General features: G+C 38.1%; 1 protein-coding gene across 4 annotated transcripts in view; it reads right to left on the bottom strand.

The window, feature by feature from the left end:
* Nucleotides 1-21891, bottom strand: part of Kat6a (lysine acetyltransferase 6A) — an 84725-nt gene that overhangs the window by 22690 nt on the left and 40144 nt on the right. For 2 of the 4 annotated variants that reach the window (XM_027395281.2, XM_027395280.2), the window contains exons 4-10: nt 21224-21332; nt 15504-15619; nt 14927-15008; nt 12049-12184; nt 10265-10581; nt 8064-8182; nt 3152-3267 (exon numbers count right to left, since the gene is read on the bottom strand). In XM_027395281.2, the coding sequence (XP_027251082.1) occupies nt 3152-3267; nt 8064-8182; nt 10265-10581; nt 12049-12184; nt 14927-15008; nt 15504-15619; nt 21224-21332 (995 nt within the window). Of the gene's footprint in view, nt 1-3151; nt 3268-8063; nt 8183-10264; nt 10582-12027; nt 12185-14926; nt 15009-15503; nt 15620-21223; nt 21333-21891 lie in introns of those variants that run through there. The other 2 variants (XM_027395282.2, XM_035453322.1) reach the window with 2 other exon arrangements.

Below are 21891 nucleotides of genomic sequence, written 5' to 3' on the forward strand. Positions count from 1 at the left end.
GAGGCAGGCTGATCGATCTGCCTCTGAGTACTAGGCCAGACAAGGCTACACAGTAAGAACCTGTCTCAAACAAAACAAACAAACAAACAAACAAAACAAAAACAAAGACAACAACAACAATAAAAAATCACAAAATCAGAATGTGGTAGCTTGCATTGGTAATTCCAGCATTCCTGTGGCAAGAAAAGAGAATTGCCCAAGAACTTCTGAGTTGACTAGCCTGAAGCGCAAAGCCAGCGGCAGAAACAAGAGAGACCCTATCTCAACAACGTGGAAGCAGAGACCAAAAAGTTGTCTCCAGATCTCTACATTTGTCACACACACACACACACACACACACACACACACACACACACACACACACACACACTCACTCTTACTTCCTCTCTCTCCCCCTCTTTCAAGTTTAAAAAAGGCTGTAAAAGTATTCCTCAGCAAGTAAACTTAAGGCTTAAAATTATTCTTTCAGGTATTTTCATCTCAGTTGTTAATTTACATTTATTGACTAGCCTTGAGGCTGATGTTTTAAAAGAAGTCCGGCAGTAGTTAAATGCTTTGGCCCACTCATAAGGTATACAAGGGCTAAGAAGGAACATCACAAATTAGCAAAACGTAAAAAGGGGACAGAGATAACACATCAAATATTTCTTAAATTAAAGGTGAAGGTATAAGCCAAGTCACACATGCTACATGGAGTACGACTCAGCAGTCAGTTTATGGCTGTGTGTCTTAGAGTGGCTCACATCCTATTTCAGCCACCTAAAAACTATACTGCCCAAATATGTTTGCTGGACCACATCTGCAAAAGATAGAAATCTTAACCCCCACAATTAGTTGGGAGATGCTTAGTTGGTTATCAAGCTCAAAATGACAGTTACTCATGCTATAATTTATAGCAGTGATTTTTACTTTCTTTTCTTCCATTTTGCCTCATTATTTAATAGTCAAGGCACTGTGTTTGGTTTCTTCTTCAATAACTGAGATTATGAAAATCTGGTTCAAGCGGTAATCTCATAGTTTATGCCTCAAATCAAGACAGGAAGAGAATCAAAAGGCAGAAGAATTTCTTAAGCTACTTTCTTACATGGGAATTGGCCCTATTAAGACTTCAAGATGACCTCACAGCAAAAAGAATGTCATGAAGCTAAGCTCTGAGTAGCTTGAGTGGAGGTTTTTCCCTGGACCCCATCCAAGTAACATAGTATTGCTTCGCTGGTGTTCTTTTACTTTGGCTTACCTGCTTGTGTGAACCGGAGAAAGGTCACTTAACACACAAGGCATATGTAAATACTTGGATCGTATGCAGTATACTGTAAAGCACAATGCTATCTCCCCCACTAAATGTTTTCTTTCAGGATCCTTTCTTTCTTGTTTGCTATAAAGTTTTGACATGCTATGGGACTTCATTTTAAAGTTATTTACTAAGAAATTAATCTAGAAATAACTGTATAAATCAGTAAGTACCAGAATTAAGGACAGAGGTTTATCATGTGAAAAAGATAACAATCTCTGGGCTGTGGAGAAGGCCCAGAAGCAAAAGTGCTTTCCATGCAAGCAACAGGGCTGAAGTGTAGATTCAGAACTCACAGAAACACCTGGTGGGACTGGTTGCCCACCTGCCACCTCGGCCAGAGAAACTTCATCCCTGAGCAAGATGACTAGTGAAACTAGCTGTATAAGTGAGTGGTCTTCCCTCAAAAGAGTAAGGAGAAGAATCATACAGGAAGATTTCCTACATCAACCTTGGGGTTCTAGGTGCTCACAAATATGCATATGAGCCCACACAAAGGCACATAAGCCACAAACACATTAAAAAGAAAAAAACTAAGATCTCTAAGCATTTTATTCAACTCAATTAAAAAGAACTCACAAGTAAATCCATTAAATGCAATTGAGTAAATAAATTTAGTTTTTAATATATATTTGCAAGAATAAAAATAAGGACAGAAAAAATCTGAAATTACTAAAGACACTATCACATGCTGGATATTTTTCATGGAGAATTAAAGGAATTCCAATGGTTAAGGAAATACATAGGAAATGTCTAAAATTGTGCTCTAAGGAGTTGACTATATAGTTCCTATCCTGTTTCTTTCTGCTTTTATTATGAGTCTCGTTATACATTCTGGTTATTTTCTGCTGGCAATATTTACTCCTGCACTGAACCAATCCCCTCACAAATGGTTCTAATAACAATTTTATCAGAATACACAGCAATCATTTCATGGCTACCATGACTGGATTGTCATCATCTTTTCCAAGTACGAAAGTGGGCTCTCTATATCCTCTTCTCCCTTGAGTATAAGAGTCATGGTACATGTGGTTTCAATTTAGCTGCACTGCAATCTCTGGACAGCTGACATATTAGTACTTGTGATAAAGAACTTGCTTTAAAATGATGGTAACAGAGACCAATGAGATGTTGGCTCAAGAGGTAAAATAATCTTGAGTCTAATCCCTAGGACCCATATGGTGGAAGGAGAGAACTGACTCCCACAGTTTGTCTACTGAGTCTTACATGTATATTATGGCACACATACACACATACAAATGTAATAAAAATTACTTTTTTAAAATGATAACTTATTTAAGACATCATGAAAAAAATAAATGCTTAGCCTATTTCTTTTTGATTATATATGACCAAAGCTATTCAAAACTCTAAAGGAATAAACCACAGTACCCTGAGTAGCAGGGTACTGTAGGAGCTGATGAATTTCTTGCCTTCCTTTTATATGTACATATAATTTTCTCTCTCTCTCTCTCTCTCTCTCTCTCTCTCTCTCTCTCTCTCTCATACACACACACACTCACACTTCTTACCTGCATATAATTTAATCTTTTCTTAATAAATTCAATTTAACTATTGTTATTCACGATACTACCTTAAAGATAATATCAGTATATTAGTCAATTTAGATGGCTTATAGTTTTAAACAATAGCTTTGAAAGGGTATCAGCCAGGGAGGGACATCTAAAGTCAGCTAGAACAAAGCAGCTGTTAAAGCACACCACTATTATGGATATTTGAAAGTCCTTTCAAATGTAAAAGGATGAACTGGATAAACCACTATCGGATATCTTCTAGTCCTAAAGTCTTATGGGATTTAAAAGGGGAAAAAAAAAAATACAAAGGGCTCTTAAAACATACCTCGAGTATTCTTGAGGATATGGCGAGGAATACCAGGTGTGAATTTCATATTTCCCAAACTCAATGACAGAGGGACAGCGGACTTGTGGGTCAGGGGGCCCAGTCACTCCAACTTTCTGTGCAATCAAGAAAAATATTGTACAAATTAGATAAATACACTGACCTAACAACAACAACCAACCAATAATAATATTAATGCCCCGAATCTACACTTTGTCTTTTCAGGACCTATATGAGAACAAAAGGTCAAGAGCAAGCTAACAAATCTTTAAGTAAGCTGTATCTTTAAATAACAGGTTCCAACAAATAAAATGCCAGCAAACATCCTAAAACTGTATGTAGTTGGTGTCACTGACTTTTCTGTTTAGTCACACTGGACACTTCCTCAAATAAGCAGACTTCCTTAACGACTTAATTATTAAAAGAAACTGCTCAGTTAAGAAGGCAGGATGTTGATTACTCCCACCAGCTAGCAACAAAACAAATGACCTACACTGATCACATAAGCACACACAGAAAAGAATGGCTTCTGACTCGGGAAAGTAAACAGTTAAGAACAATATAAAAAGAACATGACAAAGCAAGTACCAAAAAAGTCTTCGATTTGCACCACATGTGAGATTTCCTTCACTAGCAGCTATGCAGTTAGAATGAACAAAATCTCACTTTGTCTTACACAGGCCAATCTTGTCCTATTGTCTATAAATGCAGTCTAGGTGTTCCCCTCATTCCTGTAATAACCTAAAGTGCACTGTCAAGAAAGGAGTGGTGTTTTGAGCCTTGATGATTTGCTTGTCTTCTACACCAGAGGTTCAAATACAAGCAGCTTCTAAAGGTCAGGTTTAAAACATTAAATTCAAAAGCAGTCTGATTTACTTTGCATATAATCTAGCAACAAATTCATATATACATGTATGAGTTCATGATGGACATTTTACAAATATAACTCACCTAAGAAAATGACAGAACTACAATTCAATAACCCTTCATCAAAAGAAAAGCAAAATTATCCTTCAATATTAGGTTTTAAAAACTCCAAGATTTAAAGTCTCCTGTTGGAGCCAATATATACTCATATAACAAAACTACAAAGGTGAAGACTTTTGTTCACTGGTTTGATTGAAATTCATAAATAAGAAACCTCTTCAGCACATCTGATTTGACAATTCCCTCCTTCCCCTTTCCTCAAAGGCCAAGGGACTTAGCTCAGGTTTCACACTGGAATACAGCCAAGTGAGACCAAGCTCTTCCCGAGACAACTTAAAACAAAAGATGATTTCTTCTCCTAGTTGGATAAAATGTACTGTTATCACCAGTGAGTACCAGAGCTCATCCAACCATAAAACAATACAGAAACACACCAAAGATTAAAATACCATTTAGTAAATGGATTTTAAAGGGCTGTTCTTTAAACTGCATTCTAGATTCTAATTGCTAAAGTAAGATCTTTTCATCTATTTTTGCAGTTCACAACAGAAGTAATACAGGAAAATAGGATAACCAAATACCAGAACCCAAATCTACCTTCCTGGGGTCCGGATTAAATAGGAAGTATAAAAGCTAAAACAGGCACCTGCTGTGCTGCAACCTGCCATGGGAGAGTCCTCCCATCGGCTGCCCGGTTCTCCTCTAGTCGGATACCCGATGAAAATGTGGAGATCCAGTTCCAGTATAGCTGTTTACACATCACCACAGCTGAGAGCCAGAATCCCCTCTACCTACCACACCTTCACCTCTGGCGCTGTGCAATGCTCCCGCACATGCGCTCATGCACTTATGTACTCCACCACCCTCAATTCCCCTGTGTAGCCTTCAGACGAAGGATTTTCCACTCACGCAGCTTAAAAGTCAACAAGGCTCTACATGAAGAGGATGCATCTATACATGTACTCACTCATTAACTTGTGCTGTGCCCAACCAATTACTGAATTACTACAAGATCATCTTTAAAATTTCTGACTCTTCGGCCTCCACCTCCTAAGTTCTGGGATTACGGGTATGTACCATCACCATTTGATTTTATATGGTGCAGGGCACCAAACCCTAGGACTTTGTGCATTCTGGGCAAATATTCTGACCAACTAAAGTACACATCCAGTCTAAGAAAAAAACAACCCTTGATGCAAATGTCATCCTATTTCATCCGAGGGCTTCCCAAAACATTAAAGATTAAGAACAGGAATCCTAACTTCTGGCCTGTTTCTCCAGTTCATCTGTGTGGTCTTTATTCATTCCCTAGTCATACTGAACTGAGTTCCTCAGCTTTTTTTTCTGACCCCGACATTGCCTAGGCAATCCCCCTGTGGTACTCTTACAGCTTTTTGCCTGCCTAACTGACTTTCTTTTCAAACTTTATATCACGACTTTCAAAACCTCTTCCTTTTCAAAATATCTCCTGAACACAGCCACCAACAATCTAGATCAGGAAGCACTATTAAAATCTCTCACTGCATTCTTCCTATCTTCCTACTACCACTTTGTATTTTGTGTTTATGATTATTTGCCATTTGTGTCGCTTATAACTGACAGAAATAAAAGTTCCTGAGTCTGTATCTTTACCTGCATGTTTAGTACAAAGCCAGAAACATATTATAAATGAATCAATCTCATGGGGAAAGATTACATCAGAATTTCTATACATTCGTACTTCAATCTTTAATGCAAGATACAAGCTTAAAACAAATTGCTGTGGGGTAACCCTTTCTTGGAGTCCTTGCCAGTCTTCAGAGTTCATTCTTGCTTTTGCCTAGTGTGCATAAAATAAAACAGGAAAGTGCTGGATGTGATGATTAATCTGGATCACCAACTTGGCAGGATTTAGAACCACCTAGGAAACATAACTCTGGGTGTATCCACTGGGCATTTCCAAAGACGTTTAACTGAAGGGGGAGACCCCTCACACTCAGATTGGGCAGAACTTCCCAACTTTCTGGCCTAAATATAAAGAAGCCAGAAAAATAAAGCAGTGCTGCCTGCCTGCCTTTGCTTCTTCCTAAACACGAGGTTCATCAAGGTGGTGGCTGCTATAGTCCTCCCCTGACAGCAGACTACAGGTTCTTCAGCTTTCCAATGTGGACTGAATATGAAGCAATTAGGAACCTTCTAGACCTTTAATACTAGACTCTCTATTGTCCTGAGGGGCTCAGCAGCCCCTTTTAACTCTCTCTAGTCATCTTTTTCTTCATATGCCCATTACTTCTATTCTCATCCTATTTCTCCCAGCAGAAACTTTCATCCATCAAACAAAGCCTTGACTTCAGTCTAATCAGTCAAGTTACAGCAGTAAATAAAGATAAAGTGACTGTTCTTGCAACACTTAAATCCTAGAAATAAGTAAATTCAAGCTGAGTATGATGACACAAGTCTTTTTATCCCAGCACTCAGAAGGCTGGGGCAGGCTTTGAATTCAAGGCCAGCCTGCTCTACACAGTAAGCTCCAGGCCAGTCAGAGCTACATGGTGAGACCCTGTCTCAAAATAAGTAAATAAATAAAATGAAATCAAGAGATAATTAGCACTAGGTAAGAAAAAGAAGCAGGAAATGGGTAGTCAGTGACACAATGGATGAACTAACAGTGTTATCCTTAGTTTGAGTTGGGGATGGCCTCTCTGGTAAATGTGACCAAGAGGAAGTAAACAATCAACTAGGCATGTGGATACCAGAAAGGGCAATCCAGACAAGGAACAGCAAGTACTATGGGAAGACTACCTTTGATGTGTCTGAGGGAAGAAGATGCGGTGCCTGGGAATGGGTAATACTGGGAAGGGTGTAAGGAAAGCAGCCAGAGGCAAGCATGCACAAGATCACCTAAACCTTGAAAATAAGGATAGAGATTTGGGGTTTTTTAAAATTCTAAGTAGGGCTAACAGACACTGCAGATTTTCTGAGCAGAGAAGTGACACAATCAAACTTGAGTCACAAAATAATTACTCTCTGTAAAGAACAGACTAGAGACTGAAGCCAGGAGGTAAAGGAAAAGTAGAGGCCAGGTCAGTCTGGAGACTATGGTAATACCCAAGCCAATCAGCAGCAGTCAAATCCTGGACCTGAGTCTGCTAATGGATCTAATGTGGAATATGGGCAAGAATACAAAAGAACAGAGAATGCTACCTGTTTGTCTAACCAAATGTACAGACAGGATTACTGCTATAGTTTGGATCTCAAATGTTTCCCAAAGCCATGTGCTAAAAGACTTGGCTGCCAATTTATAACACTACTGGAAGGTCAAAGAACCCCTAATACATGAGGCTTAAAAGAAGGAAGTTGGGTTCCTGGGCATACCTTTAAGGGACTACTAGGACCCCTGTTCCTGCCATTCTCTCTCTTCTTCTTGACCTACATGTCACATGCTTTAACCATGATGTACTACTATCTCTTAACCTAAAGAGTTTTTATTCACTCAACTACCAGTACAAAGCAACATAACCAAAAGATCATAGATTAAAATTTCCAAAGCGAGTCCAAATGAATCTTTTCTCCAGGGACTGGAGAATTAACTCAACAGCTAAAAGCAATGGTTTTTGCAGAGAACCTAGGTTTGATTCCCAGCACACACATGGTGGCTCATAACTATCTGTAACTCCAGTTCCAGGTCACAAGAATATAGGACACAGACTTGCATGCAGGTAAAATACTCATATACACAATAATAATAGTAAAATAACCAATTCTATTTAATATAGTAAGAAAATATACATAGTATGCTCCCTTAATACTGGTAATCAAAGCAGTGTAATTTTTGGCAAAACTAAGTAGTTGCAGTTTGAAAGGAATTCTGTAAGGAAGAGAGCCACACACTTGCATAACCACATCTCGTCTCAGTAACCTGTTCCTTTAGCTTTACCCACCACACCAGTCCTGTTGCTTGTGCTCTGTAGCTCCCTGACTGCTCTGCCTCAATGTGTAACTTTACCTGCAGCGCTTGCTCCTGGATGTCACGAAATAATTCCATATCTCTCTCCGTCATGATTTCCTGGCTCCCAAAAAGCCGCTCCTCATTTTCTTGTTTGCTATCCCAGCCATCCTGATTGTCTACACATAAAGAAAGGACTCACATGTTATTTGCACTGTTTTCAATTTAATATGAGCTTTGAGTCTGGAGACCTTAATATTACTTATGTACTACCCAAGAAAAGGACAGTATTAAACTGACTCTCAGAAACATTACTCAAGTATTAAGAATCTGTCCTTCTGATAAAAATCCCAAATTGTCTTAAATCTTCAAAAAAAAATGACATAATCAAATTTAAATTCATTAAAAGATTAATTTCAATAGACAGAATAAGAAAAGGGTATAAGGATAGAAATTTTATTTCAAAACAGTGTGACTATTGACACGTTTAGCAGGAATTTAATGTGTCAACAATCACCACACAGTCTTAAAGAGCTACCTAAACTGATACCAGGAAACACTAACTCCCTTCACATTCTGGGTGCCCTGTTAAAGCACAAACTCCACAAACCTGAGGACCACAGATGATAATCCTCTGGGTAAGTATGAAAAATTATGATAATCATCCACTAAATGATGGCTCTTCCTCAACTGGGCAAAATAATTAGTGAAGGGAGTATGGGGATTATGCAGATCATTATCCTTTGCATTTGAAGATGACACTGCTGGTGACCTCCTCTTTGAGTATGGCTGAAAAGACCAATCAGTGACAGTTCTTTTCAAATTGACTGTATATACTGGCTCTGTTATTCATTTAGTACAAGAAGAAAAAAGACAAAAACTCAAGGATGACAACATTCTCAAACTGAAAAGACAGTACAATCTAACGTAACCAAGTAGTTTTAATGCCCCCTAGTGCACAACACGATGGATGCAGGCATAGACCTAGTATTACATTCTGTGACACTGTATAAAATTATGTACAAATTATTCCTTAATAATTACAATGCATAAATAAAATCATAGAGCCCATTAAAGCAAATGCAACAATTAAAGCTTATTGTTAGTTCTCTATGTATTTTTATACGTTTGCTAGGACAGCTTCTATTTCTAAGTTTCCAGGAGGTTCTTCTAATAATCCATTTCCAGCCCCAATTTTAGAAGTCTTTTTTTTTTTTTTTTGTAAGACTAACCTAAACAAACTATGCATCTTCTAGGATTAACATGTTCCAACTGAAGCTCATGTAATTTAACATAGAGCATACTGCATGTAAATAGTAGCTGATCGACACTCTGGTGATAAGCCAAGTCACTATGAAGAAAAGTGAGGACCAGAGAGGGATAAGGACCTGCTCTTCTGAACCAGTCAACCATTCACATATGCAGGATGAAGAAGAAAATAATACAACCATTTGTTCATGGGACATTTGAGAGAGGAAATGAAAATTAACAACTTCTCCATCAGTAGGTAACCCTTAAAACTTAAAAATAATAAACAAAACAACAACAAACAAACAAACAAAAAGCACCTTCTCCCATAGAAGGTAACCCTAGAACTTCAGTCATCATGATCAAGTTTGAATTGTCTCAGAGTCTTTTCAACTCCATGACACGGTTATTTTCTCTAAATTCAAGCCTCACTATAGAGACATTTACTTAAAGCTTTAAGCATCAGGACAGCTAATCAAATTCCTCTGACTTGATGTTGGCAGTCAATCTAAACATCAGGCTGGAGCTACATAGGAATCTCCTTTCCCTCCTTGCTTAATATGTGAAAATTTACATTATTTCCCAAGATCTAAAGTAGAAAATTATATATATCATCTTGCATATATTTTGGTCTTTTCTGTATACTTAATAAACAGCAGTTTAAACACGACTGCCCTTTCCAATTTCCTTCCAGGAATACAGCAAAAGCCATGGTGCTTTAGTGTTACACTATGCAACTTTACCCTGGCTCTAATTTCTGCCACAGCATTATATAAGTATGTACCTTTAATACATTCATATATACCCAATTTTTGTCTCACTATGTATTCCAAGCTGGTTTTGAACATGTGGTCCTCTTGCCTCAGACTCTCCAGTGCTACGATTACAGGTCTGTGCCACCAGCTTGTCCATAAATTTTACGATGAAATGTAAACTATTCTGTATGACTAGTGTTGATGCAAATAATACACTTTTGGAATATTTTTGTCTCTAAGCTTGGTTCAAACTTTTACCTGTGGGCCAATCTGAAGTGCTTGATTTTCTGTTGCCCTTTTTCCTGATTCTGTATTGCTCAGAGTAGTCTACCACCTCCCCACGGGCTTTCCGCCCATCAGGAGAAGGGGTGAAGAATTTGGTAAGGCCATCAATGAGCCCTTTGGTTTTCTTGTTGAACTTCAAGGGGACATTGCTATCTCTGCAGAAGTCCAAGCCATCTATTCGCTCTAAATATCCTTCTTCTGATGATGATGCTGATTGACTGGAGATAGGGATTTTACGTTTCCGACCCCTTCCAGGACCAGTTCGCACTTTGCTAAAGGGACCTTTTGATCTAAAGAATCAAACAGGAAAAATAGATAACTATTAAAAGAAATCATTATAAACTTTGTATCTAACATAAAATACAAAAGTAGTAAATAACCTATAGATTTATTTTTCTAAGTATACATTTATATTAAACAAGCACTCAGGAGGCAGAGGCAGGTCGATCTCTGTGTTGAGTTCAGGCAAGCCTGATCTATATAACAGATTCCAGGATAGCCAGGACTGCACAATGAGAGCCTGTCAAAAAGAAAGAAATGAAAGGAAAAGAGAGGGAGGTGGAGAGGGAGGGAGGGAGGGAGGGAGGGAGGGAGGAAAGGAGGGAGGGAGAGAGGGGGAGGGAAGGAGGAAAGAAGAAAAAAACATTTATAAACTATCATCAGTAATATTATCTCAGAACCATCCATCTTCAGGAAGCCTTGCTTATAGTGGGAAGGAGCCTACAGCAGAGATTAGAATACATTTTCGTACCATTTTGTCATTGTCACACATGTAGGATAAAACACACCTCTAGCCTCACTGTCTTCCTCTGGCAAATGAATTACATCAGTGACCAACTACTTTTCTAGGTTATAATGTCCTCTAATACAACACTTCTATCTTTAAAAACAAAGACAGGTTTACTCTCTGGAGATCAGAAATCAAAAGATCATTTTAAAAAGCAAATTAGACCTTGATTTAAGATGAAAACCATTGACTAGAATACTGGTTCTATTTATGTCATGTTGCTAATGCTCATTCATTTATGTTATATCACTTTCAAGATAGTATTAAGTGTAGAAAAGGTACATAAATTTCTTGAGACTAAAAGGTTTACAGATGTGAAGATATTTTTATAAAACCAAAAGTGAATTACTATAAAGTTTTTCCTAAGAGACAGAAAGCTACTGAAACTTGTCCCAACATCTCTAGAAATAGACTTGTTTCCCAGTCTACAATTGATGATATTTTGAAAACATATTCCTTTATCTCAGGAGAACACAAAACTGGGACTTGGTTGTTACCTCAATTAAGATCTGACCCAGTGACCTGCTTGTGTCTACTGATAAACAACCAAGGCTGCATCAAAAAGAGTGCACTGTTACAGGCTTTTCTTTGCTGCTTTTACACAAGCAGCAGCATAAGGAAAAGTTAAGTATCAGTCTGGTGCCGGACTTACATTTTAATCCGAGTTCAACACTTCATGTATAACTTTATATAAATTAATGTCTCTATGCCTTTCACTTTTGAAAAATAAAGTAACCACAGCATCTATGCTTCACTAGGTTGCTGCAAGAACTGAATGGCTGAATATAAAAGGCACTTAGAGTAGTGCCTTGCCTGGCACTTTATTAAGGGCTCGGTAAAGGCAAACATGTTATATAAAAGTACCAGTTATAACAACGGGACTCTTTCTCATACAGAAAACAAGTGACTCCTACACTATAAATAAGGCCCTATCCTTTTCTCCCCTCACCTTGCCATAAGTACAACTTACACCGTGTTTTGTTTCTTTAACCTGTTTTTTGGACGTCCTATTGGATTAGTATAGCGCCGTTTTATCTGTGCCGCCTTCTTTTGTAGAAGTTTTCGTCCTTTTTTCCTAGGTCGACATATTTGACATATCCACATGCCTGTAAAAGAATAAAATTCCATGCAAAAGTGTAGCTACAAATATACTGAAAGATGTCAGACATCCCACCCCCTCAAGGTTAAGGACTAATGTGAAAAATCTATTGACATGCTTCTGGGAAAGAAAAAAGATATGAGAATATACATATGTCTACAAACAACTAAAAGAAATTCATATACACTCTTGAAGCTTGCAAATGGATAAGGAGCCACTGATTGTTAGCCAAAAATTTCTGCTCTAACTGGGTGTGGTTGCACACACCTTTAATTTCAGCAGAGGCAGGTAAATCTGTGAGTCCAAGGCCAGCCTGATCTACGTATTGACTTCTAGTATAGCTAGAGTTACATGACAAAGACACTGTATCTCAAAAAAGAAAGAAAGAGGGAGGGAGGGAGGGAGGGAGGGAAGGAGGGAAGGAGGGAAGGAGGCAGGGAGGGAGGGAGGGAGGGAGGAAGGGAGGGAGGCAGGGAGGAAGGGAGGGAGGAAGGAAGGGAGGAAGGAAGATTGATTCTGCTCTACAAACAGGACTCAGATATTAGCACCAAATTACAATCCTACAATAAAAAAGCAGGTTTCTTAGAATAATGGTTGATTCCAGGACAAGGAAGGGAAAAATAGTTTGCAATAGTTTGAAAGACCTTATAATGTCAAAAAATACTCACAGGGGTATGTCAAAAGGACCCAGCAGTCAACTTGAGGGTGTTTCCAATGGCCAAATGATTAAAGAAATGAATGATCATCCATAGAATAAAAAATTCATGTGCTGCTAATGATTTAAGTTAATTTAATAAATAAATGTTCAGAAAGTAGTAAGAGTTATCTAAGTCAGAATTACAATTAGTCAATTTAGAAAGAATGGAGTACTAAATAGTCACCAGTATGCAGATACCACATTAACAGCTGCATAGGCAAGAAAGACTGAGCTGCTATTAGTGGGCAAAAGGGAAAACCTATCAGGTTTCTTTATGACTGTAATTAAACGATCAAAATTAATATTACTAGTAGTAAGGTATATCACTACTATCTATCTATTGTGATATACTAGAAAGTGCAGCACATCATCTTATTGTCAAATATATAAACTCAATTTAATCATAAATGGAGGGGGTTTGGGTGAAATAATGGACTAGCACTCTCCAAATAAGTTATGGTCAGGAAAGACAAAGTCTGAGTCATTATCACAGACTGAAGATAATCAAAGTAGTATGACTCTAAGTATGAGATCCTAAATGTATCTAGAGAATTCAAATGAGGCCTCTAGTTATGACAAAGACACTGTCATGTCAACACTGACTTTCTGGATTCTGTGCCTTATGGTTTGTGTAAAATGGTAATATTAGAGGAGCTAATAAGGAGGCTATGCTCTACTATTTTACCAGCTTTGTCTAAGTCTGAAATAAATTCAAAATAAAAATCTTTCCTGCCTTAAGCTACTATAAAACCCTCTTTGTAGAAGTTAAATGTACAGGAAAGAACTCCTAAGAAATCTTCCTTATCTTTAAAGATTTCCAGGTGGCCTCATATCTCAACTTACAGATGCAACGGAAAGGTAAAGAGAGTTATTCACACCAGGTGGTGGTGGTGCACACCTTTACTCCTAGCACTCAGGAGGCAGAGGCAGGTGGATCTCTGAGTTAGAGGCCAGCCTGGTCTATAGAGTGATTTCAAAGCCAGCCTGGTCTACAGAGTTGAGTTCCAGGACAGCTAGGGCTACACAGAGAAACCCTGTCTTAAAAAAAGATATAGATATAGATATAGATATATAGATATTTGGTGTTTCAAAAGGTGACAATAGGATGGCATAGGGTAACTGAAGGAAGAACAGTAAGTGTCTGTAAACTATGGTTCATTCCCTTTCTCCCTCTAAGCAGACACTACCAAATATCCTATAGGAGTTATACTTAGGAAATACACAGCTCAAAATCGAGAGTTCAGATAGAATCTATGGACACGTAGTAAAAACAGGGGTACCAACTAAACTGAAATAGTCTCTGTCACTGCAACCTCCTGAGTTAGTTCTCTGGACCTTTTTTCTTTCTAAAACAGGAAATGGGGTCATGAAAGGTTACCTACACTGGCCTTGAATTCACTTTGTTCAGGCAAACCTTGAATTTATGATTCTTGACTCAGTATCCCCAAAAGTTGGGATTATAGCTCTATGTCATTAGACAAAACCTGACATCCTCTTAAAAAAATTCACAAACATATGGATCAAAGGGTACTCCATGGCAATCTAACCAAACAGCAATTATATCCCAACCAATATCTTTTAAGGAACAAGTGTCAAAAGAATCGAATAGCATTAAGCTGTGCCTTATAATTTGGGTATTTGATCACAAAATATTTGATAAAATTTTTTAGGCTTAGAACAAAACAGATCTAAGACCCTGAAAAGTACTGAGCAGTGCTACAACCTACATATCCTAATACAATTTTATTTCCTTCTTTAAAAAAGAGATTTCAGGATACTACATGAGCCAAGTATTTTAGCCTTCAGCAAGAACTAGGATGCATTTAAAAATAAAGCATTTCATCCTTCACAGACATTGCAATAGTGAAAATAAATACAAAAAGAGTTAATAAGTTTAGCAGAAAGCATATTCTACCTTTAAGATGTCAGCTGTCTATCTATACAACCTCAAAATGAAAATCAATTATTGTCTTCATCTTATCAGCAGAAAAAGTGTGGTTCCACTAACACCCTTTCTCAGGGACGTTTTGATTTTCAGAAAGGACTTCTCACCTTTTGGCATCCGTGTGAGTGGTGGATCACAACACTCCATGTGAAAACCTCGGTCACATGAATCACAAAAGAGCATGTTATCCTTTAAAAAAAGAAAGAAAGAAAGAAAAAGATATTTCTACTTAACCTTAGGAGACAGAAAAATTTCATGACTTATCGAGCCTGGGGAGCTTCAAACATTACCATATAAAAACTTTCCTTAATCAGTATTAACTTAGGAAACAGTCTGAGTTAGCAGAAGGTTTTGCTTCATCCATTCTTGGTAAAGAACTATACATTCAATATTTTCTAGTACATTCATAGCCAGATAAGAGCTAACCCTGGTCTGTCTTAATAAAAAATAAAATGATGACTTGCAATTAGGAAGAAAACATTCATAAATTAATGCCTCTACACTGCTCAAAAGAACTGGGAACTTTCTTGAAAACAGTTTAGCATCTCTGCAAATACATGATCGAGTTGCTTTACAAATCATCTAGAAATAGTCTACATCCAAGTGAACAGTATTCCAAGCTAATGATATCTAGCTGGAAAAGGCTACTGAATGGGATAGCCATGGAAGAGGCAAAATACTCACTGCATTTTTGCCTTGATCACGACAAGAGCTGCACGTTTTACACTCAATGCACTGCCACCGTAGGGCCTTCACTCTCACTGTTAGTTCTGTGGAAAACTTTAAACAGGATGGATGACCTAATAAGAGAAAAAAAACTTCAGTGATGAAAAATCAAAAATTATTTTGTAATTATACTAAACAAATGATACAAAAAATGGCAATTATCGTAACTATATCAGATAAAGCAAGATACTCCTAGAAGCTTGCCATATAATGTGTCATCAAGACTTGGCACTCCAAGTCAGTTTTCCTAAAACCAAACAGGATTTAGCACATCTGCCTACATTGTAAGTATAAAAATTGTGTCCAAATTTGTACTGAGCCTGCATCAAAGTATTATGTTTGTACACGTGCTGGTATTTATATGAATACAAATATGCCCAAGCCACCTCTGAAGAAACACACAAAAATCAATTTATACATATTTGGTAACCTCCTAGAAAACAGAGCTGCAAACATTTTAAAGAAGGATTTTGATTCACATTTATGCCCATTCTTGTGTCTCATTTTAAAAATTATTTGTGGGTGAATACATGTGTGTTAGAGGTGGTATGTAGAACTTAGAGGGCCATTCTGAGGTGTGAGTTTCCTCCTTCTACCTTTACATGGGTCCTGAGGGGGTCAGCAGGCTTTCAGGGTGAGTGTCTTTACCTGCTAAACCAATTTGCCAATCCAAGTACTATTATTATTTACTCATTGTGTGTGATATACATGCAAGTACACACATGCACTAACAGAAGTCAAAGGACAGTTTCCAGGAGTCAGTTCTCTCATTCTGCCTTGTAGGCCTCAAGCAGCAAACTTAGGTTGTCTGGTTGGTGTAAGTATCCTACCCACTGAGCTGTTTCACTGGCTATGATCTCATTGTTTAATGGGAACAGATTAGTTTCATCATTTTAAAATATAGGACAAAAATAGCAAACTTGAAGCAATTACATGCTCATGCCTTCAGCTCCTTAAGCTAAATCTAAAAGAAAAGTAGTACTTCTCCTAGGATGACAGGCAACAACAGCTGGAGGAATTGAGTGGTGGGAAGGAACTGGTTCTTCTCCCACGCATTAATGTTAGTTTCAGACTCAGTAAGATTTGTTCCATGTTGTGGGATATTTTGATCACACTCTGACATTTCCAAGACTGCCAATAAAGTTTACCTTAAATCAGAGGGCGGAGCTAGCTACTAGCTGATCAAAATTAGCCATAGAGGTTTTGGAGGACCCAGGACATACATATAACTAGAAAAATGCTTCCTTTAATAGTTATCTTTCTTCTTTTGTAAGAGAAGAGCTAGTTAAATCTTTTCTATTTTTTCCATTTCTGAAGAATTGCCTCTTTTATGAGGTAGTAAGCTTGTCATCAAAACATGGACACTGGAGAAAAGCAGGAGAAGAAGTGTGGTCTACATACATCATCTCTAATAATAGTGATTTTCATGTTCTACTTTCCCTTCTAAAGCTAGCTAAAAGTCACCGCTATTTAATTCTAGTAAGCTTCATATTCTTACTCTTTAAACTGATTATATGCCACTGATTTGCTAAGTGATCAGTCCCATGACCATTTCTCCATTGTTAAATACTTACTTACTAGTTGGTTTTTCAACTTGACACAAACCTAGACATATCTTGGAAGAGGGATTCCCAATTGATAAAATGCTCTATAAGATCTGTCTGCAGGGAAAGTATATGGGGTACTATTTTGACTAGTGACTGATGTTTTGAGTGGTGTCACCCTAGGCTGGTGGTCTCTAGGTGCTATAAGAAGGCAGGCTGAGCAAGCCTGTAAGCAGTGTTCCTCATGGCCTCTGTGGGAGTTCCTGCCCTGATTTGCTTCAAGGTGGACTTGCTTCAGTGATGTAAGCCCTTTCCTCCACAAGTTCTTCTTGCTTGATCCCAGCAATAGAAACCCTGACCAAAACAGTTTTCTTATTTTAAATTAATACCATAGTGGGACATGGGGATGGACAGACTGTCTCTCTCCTCCTCCTCTCCCTAACCTCATCCTCACGGAAGTAAGACTGGTGAGTGTAATGACATTTCCACTTTTATTGGTTGAAGTATATGTGTAAACATTTTCAAAAGTCAGGGTATAACATTCAGTGCCACTAACAAAGTATGAACACTTCATTGTTGTACTTCACTCTGAAGGGTGCACTGTGCTTTCAATATATACTGTTTTGAACTCTAAAACACTACATTTTCCTACCATGTGGCATGCATTCCTGTCATTCTGTAGGTGAAGCTCTTCTATATGTTCAGCAATTACTTTTCTCTACGTAAGCTGCTTGTTCACAGACTCTTTAGACTTCAAGCTTAGAAATGTATTTTTTAAACTCAGCATTTGGATCTGTCCCAAATTTAATGTAATTATTTTCCCCAAACTATTCATGATCTTTTTATTTTGGGTTAGTTATATATTGTTGTGGGATATTTGATCACACTGTGAACCCCAAATTTGTGTTTGTGTTAATTAAATAAAATCAGCCTTGGGTCAGGAGGCCGAGCTGGCAACAAGATGAAAACAAATAATCACAAAAGCATTATAGGGTGTCTGTAAGATGTTAGAGGACTCATGCACAGGAAGTATCGGGGCAGTACTTAGTGTAGCGTGGGTTCTTTTGTTCTGGCCGAGTGGAAGGATGCTCTGTCATAGATGGCAGCAAAGAGAGACAACCGGCTAATTACTATTCAACCACTCTGATCTAGCAGATTTTTCACCCCAGCCTTTGTCTCCCAAGTCTTTTTATGTTTGTTTGTTTTTTGTTTTTCGAGACAGGGTTTCTCTGTATTGTTTTGGAGGCTGTCCTAGAACTAGCTCTGTAGACCAGGCTAGCCTCAAACTCACAGAGATCAGCCTGCCTCTGCCTCCCGAGTGCTGGGATTAACGGCATGTGTCACCAACGCCCAGCGTCTCCCAAGTCTTATTGATAAAGAGAACGATAGAGATTTAATTAAAAGCTGTATTTGGTGGCAGCAACATGGCCATGAGAACAGAATTCCTGCCAGGCCACAGCCTGAGCAGCCAGGCCACTGCCAGAGAAACAGGCCAGTAACCACAAAGCCACATTTGTTGGCTAAAACAGCAGCAAATTAAAGTGCAGCCTCTGTGTCTATAGAAAAATAATATGTTTAAAAATATTTTAGAAAGCTGGGCAGTGATGGTGCATGCCTTTAATCCACGCACCAGGGAGGCAGAGGCAGGCAGATCTCTGTGAGTTTGAGGCCAGCCTGGTCTGCACAGTGAGTTCCAGGACAGCCAGTACTGTTTCACAGATTTGACCATGCCCATGCTTCTCTTCTTTGGTCACTGTGATGGCTAGTCTCCAAGCTGCCTTTCCCCCTTAAGTAGAATTGTTCCCACACTGAAGTAGGGTTGATCTGTATAACCAAAATATTATTGAAATGACAGCACGGCTTCTGTAAGACTGTTACAGAAGATATTCAAGATTCTTCCTTGGTGTTTTTGGATATGCGCTTAGAGAAAGTCAGATGCCATGTTGTGGATATTCACATAGCCTTATCTACAGGTCCATACAGCAAAAAAACTGAGGCTTCTTTGCATCAGGCAACAGCCTTAATTTGCCAGTCAGGTAAATGAGCCATCACAGAAGCTTCAGGTATCCAAAGCACCAATTAAAATCCTAAGTATATCCTCATAAGATATCAAGTCAAATTGGCTAGATAAGCCACTTCCATTTCCCAGTACACAGAAACAGTATAAAATTAAAATGTCTGTCATTAGTAGAAGCTGCAAGGTCTTAGATTAATTTATTTCTGTAGCAATAGACAACTGCTATTATTATTTTTGCAGACTTTAAAATTTAAAAAAAAAACTTGCAAAAAACAAAACAAAACAAACAAAATACCCTCATACCCCAAACTAACCAGATCCAAAGTTTATACATCTCAATGAACATTTATACAGAGTTAAAATAGTCACTGGAATGGAAGCTATATAATTTCACATTGGATTTTACACTTTCACTATCAAATATATTTTTATGAGTTTATCCACTCTTAAAAGTGAAAAATGCACAACACAGTACTGGAAAAACAATTAATTTTATATCCTCTTTCATAACTCATAAAATTAATTTTTGAGAAGGGATCCATTACTAAAATAGTTAGGAAATCACTGCATTGTAAGCATGCTGCTATATTTTTATCTAATAAACTCTGGTTTTTATAGTTTTTGTGTTTCACTATGAAACATATCCATTTTTGCTTATGATAGTGTAGTATATATGATCTCTCAGCACTTAAGATTTATTCCCACCTTCTTTTAAATAAAAACTCAAAAGCTTTAGCTGGGGATGTAGCTCACCTGGTAAAGCACTTGCCTGACAGTGAGCAGCAGGCACTGAAAAGCTAAAACTTATACTTGCGGGCACCTTTCCACCTAGACTCTAGAACTGAAATGCACTCTACCATCTGGGCATGCCCAGTGGGTCTATGAGGCAGAAATGAGACAATGGTAGTTCCATCTCTAGCACTATTTCCTAATGATAAGCAAAGACATGAAGAAAACAGTGTCCTGGTGTCCTGTAGGTAATGATGATGGTCAAATTCAGCATCTCATGACCAAGAACTCACAAGTTCCATGGAGTCCTCCTATTTCCAGTTCTCCCTACTAGAGAGTGGTCACTTCTGCAGGAGTCTTAGGTTCCAAAGCCTAATTTATCAGCCCTTCCAACTGTTTCATAAATACCTAATTCCAATTTAATATTCTTCTTTAAGAAACTAGCACAGCTTCTGTATTCTGGTCCAAATCCTGGCTGTTAAAAAAACACACACACTGAAAATGAAAACAATGATAAAAGATAATGCTGTTTTATTAAAGCCTTCCTGTAAAGTCTGTGCATTGCTAAAATGTAGAATCAGAATATCAACAGTCACCAAAATAGCTCACTTGGGAGAGATTTAGATTGAAGAATTATCTCTGAAACTAGCAAATTAGAAGACTCTGAAAAATCTTTCTATAGGCTCAGGATTTCATAGGCTCAATAAACCCCATTATCAGCAATAGCTCAATATGACAATACAGAAAAACACACCTGCTGTCTTTCTGGGTCTCCACATCAAGTCTGAGACAAATTAAGGAAGAGAACTAGTTATGTTGTATGTGTGTGCACACCTGAGTGTACAGGTACACCACCCAAGGGGAAAGTGTTTAACCTCAACCAGCTGTAGTTCCTGAGGAGTCATCCACTTGTGTCTTGAGACAGGGTCTGTCACTGACCTGGAGTCACTGAATAGCTAGGCTCTCCAGCTAGCAAGCCTCAGGGATCTCCCTGTGCCCTCCCTACAGTGTTGGGATTACAGATGCACACTAGCACACATGGTACAATGTTTACCCTGGCTCTAGGGGTTGTATCAGGCCCTCAAGTTTGTGCATCATTGAACTTTCTCATCAGCCTGAATTGTGTTTATTTAAACAAACAAACAAACAAACAAAAAACTGTTGGCTGTGATTTAAACAGGTACTTAATAGTGAAATATAAAGAGCAGAAAAAGTAAGTTCACAGAACACTAACAACACCTTCTGTAGTGTAAAAGCTCAACTCAGTTACTAAAAACCAGAATTAAGTTAAAACATGCATTTGGCAAGTATCAAAGAATATCAACTCATTTAAGCAACCTTCTCCTTGTCTTGCAGATGTGTAGGAAGGCAAACAGGAAGCCACATACCACTATTGCCACAGTCAGCACAGGAGATGAGTTCCTCAGGCTTCTTTTCCCGGTTTTGTTCTTTTGTACCAAGACAGAAACTACAGATGGGTATTGGTTCAGCAACCGGCTGCAGAGAAAAACATAATTGATTCCACTACTAGTACTTTTTTTAGTATAAACATAAAGTTAAAATTAGTTTTACATTCTAATCTGAGTTTGCATAACTTCAGAACAATTATATCACTCTTCCTAAAATTCCTACCTAGTAAGTTTTCATAAAGCTTGCTTTTATCCAAATTACATCTAGGATCAGATCATATCTGGGATACATGTGATCTGGAAAAACATATACATAAGCATTAACGTAAGGCAGAACACAGTTAAGTATTATAAGAAAGAAGCAATAAACACTACTGCCCTATGTAGTATTGGCATACAAGGGAAATACCCATTGTGATTTGGAGGACAAGGCATGGTACATTCAGCACTTCTTACACTCCTGTTATGAGCACTTAATAAGTTAGTCAAATGACAAGAGCATAAGAAGAAAAGAAAAGAGGTCTGCATTCCCCTCCAAAGAGCTTCCCTCCACCCCCTACTTGTGATGGAGAGAAGGCAATACAGGTAGTATCAATAGGAAGGACTCCAGTGTACAAGCTGCTAAAGCCAGTTTTAAGTGTAATGCT

Source organism: Cricetulus griseus (genome assembly GCF_003668045.3).
Source record: "Cricetulus griseus strain 17A/GY chromosome 1 unlocalized genomic scaffold, alternate assembly CriGri-PICRH-1.0 chr1_1, whole genome shotgun sequence".
Classification (NCBI taxonomy): domain Eukaryota; kingdom Metazoa; phylum Chordata; class Mammalia; order Rodentia; family Cricetidae; genus Cricetulus; species Cricetulus griseus.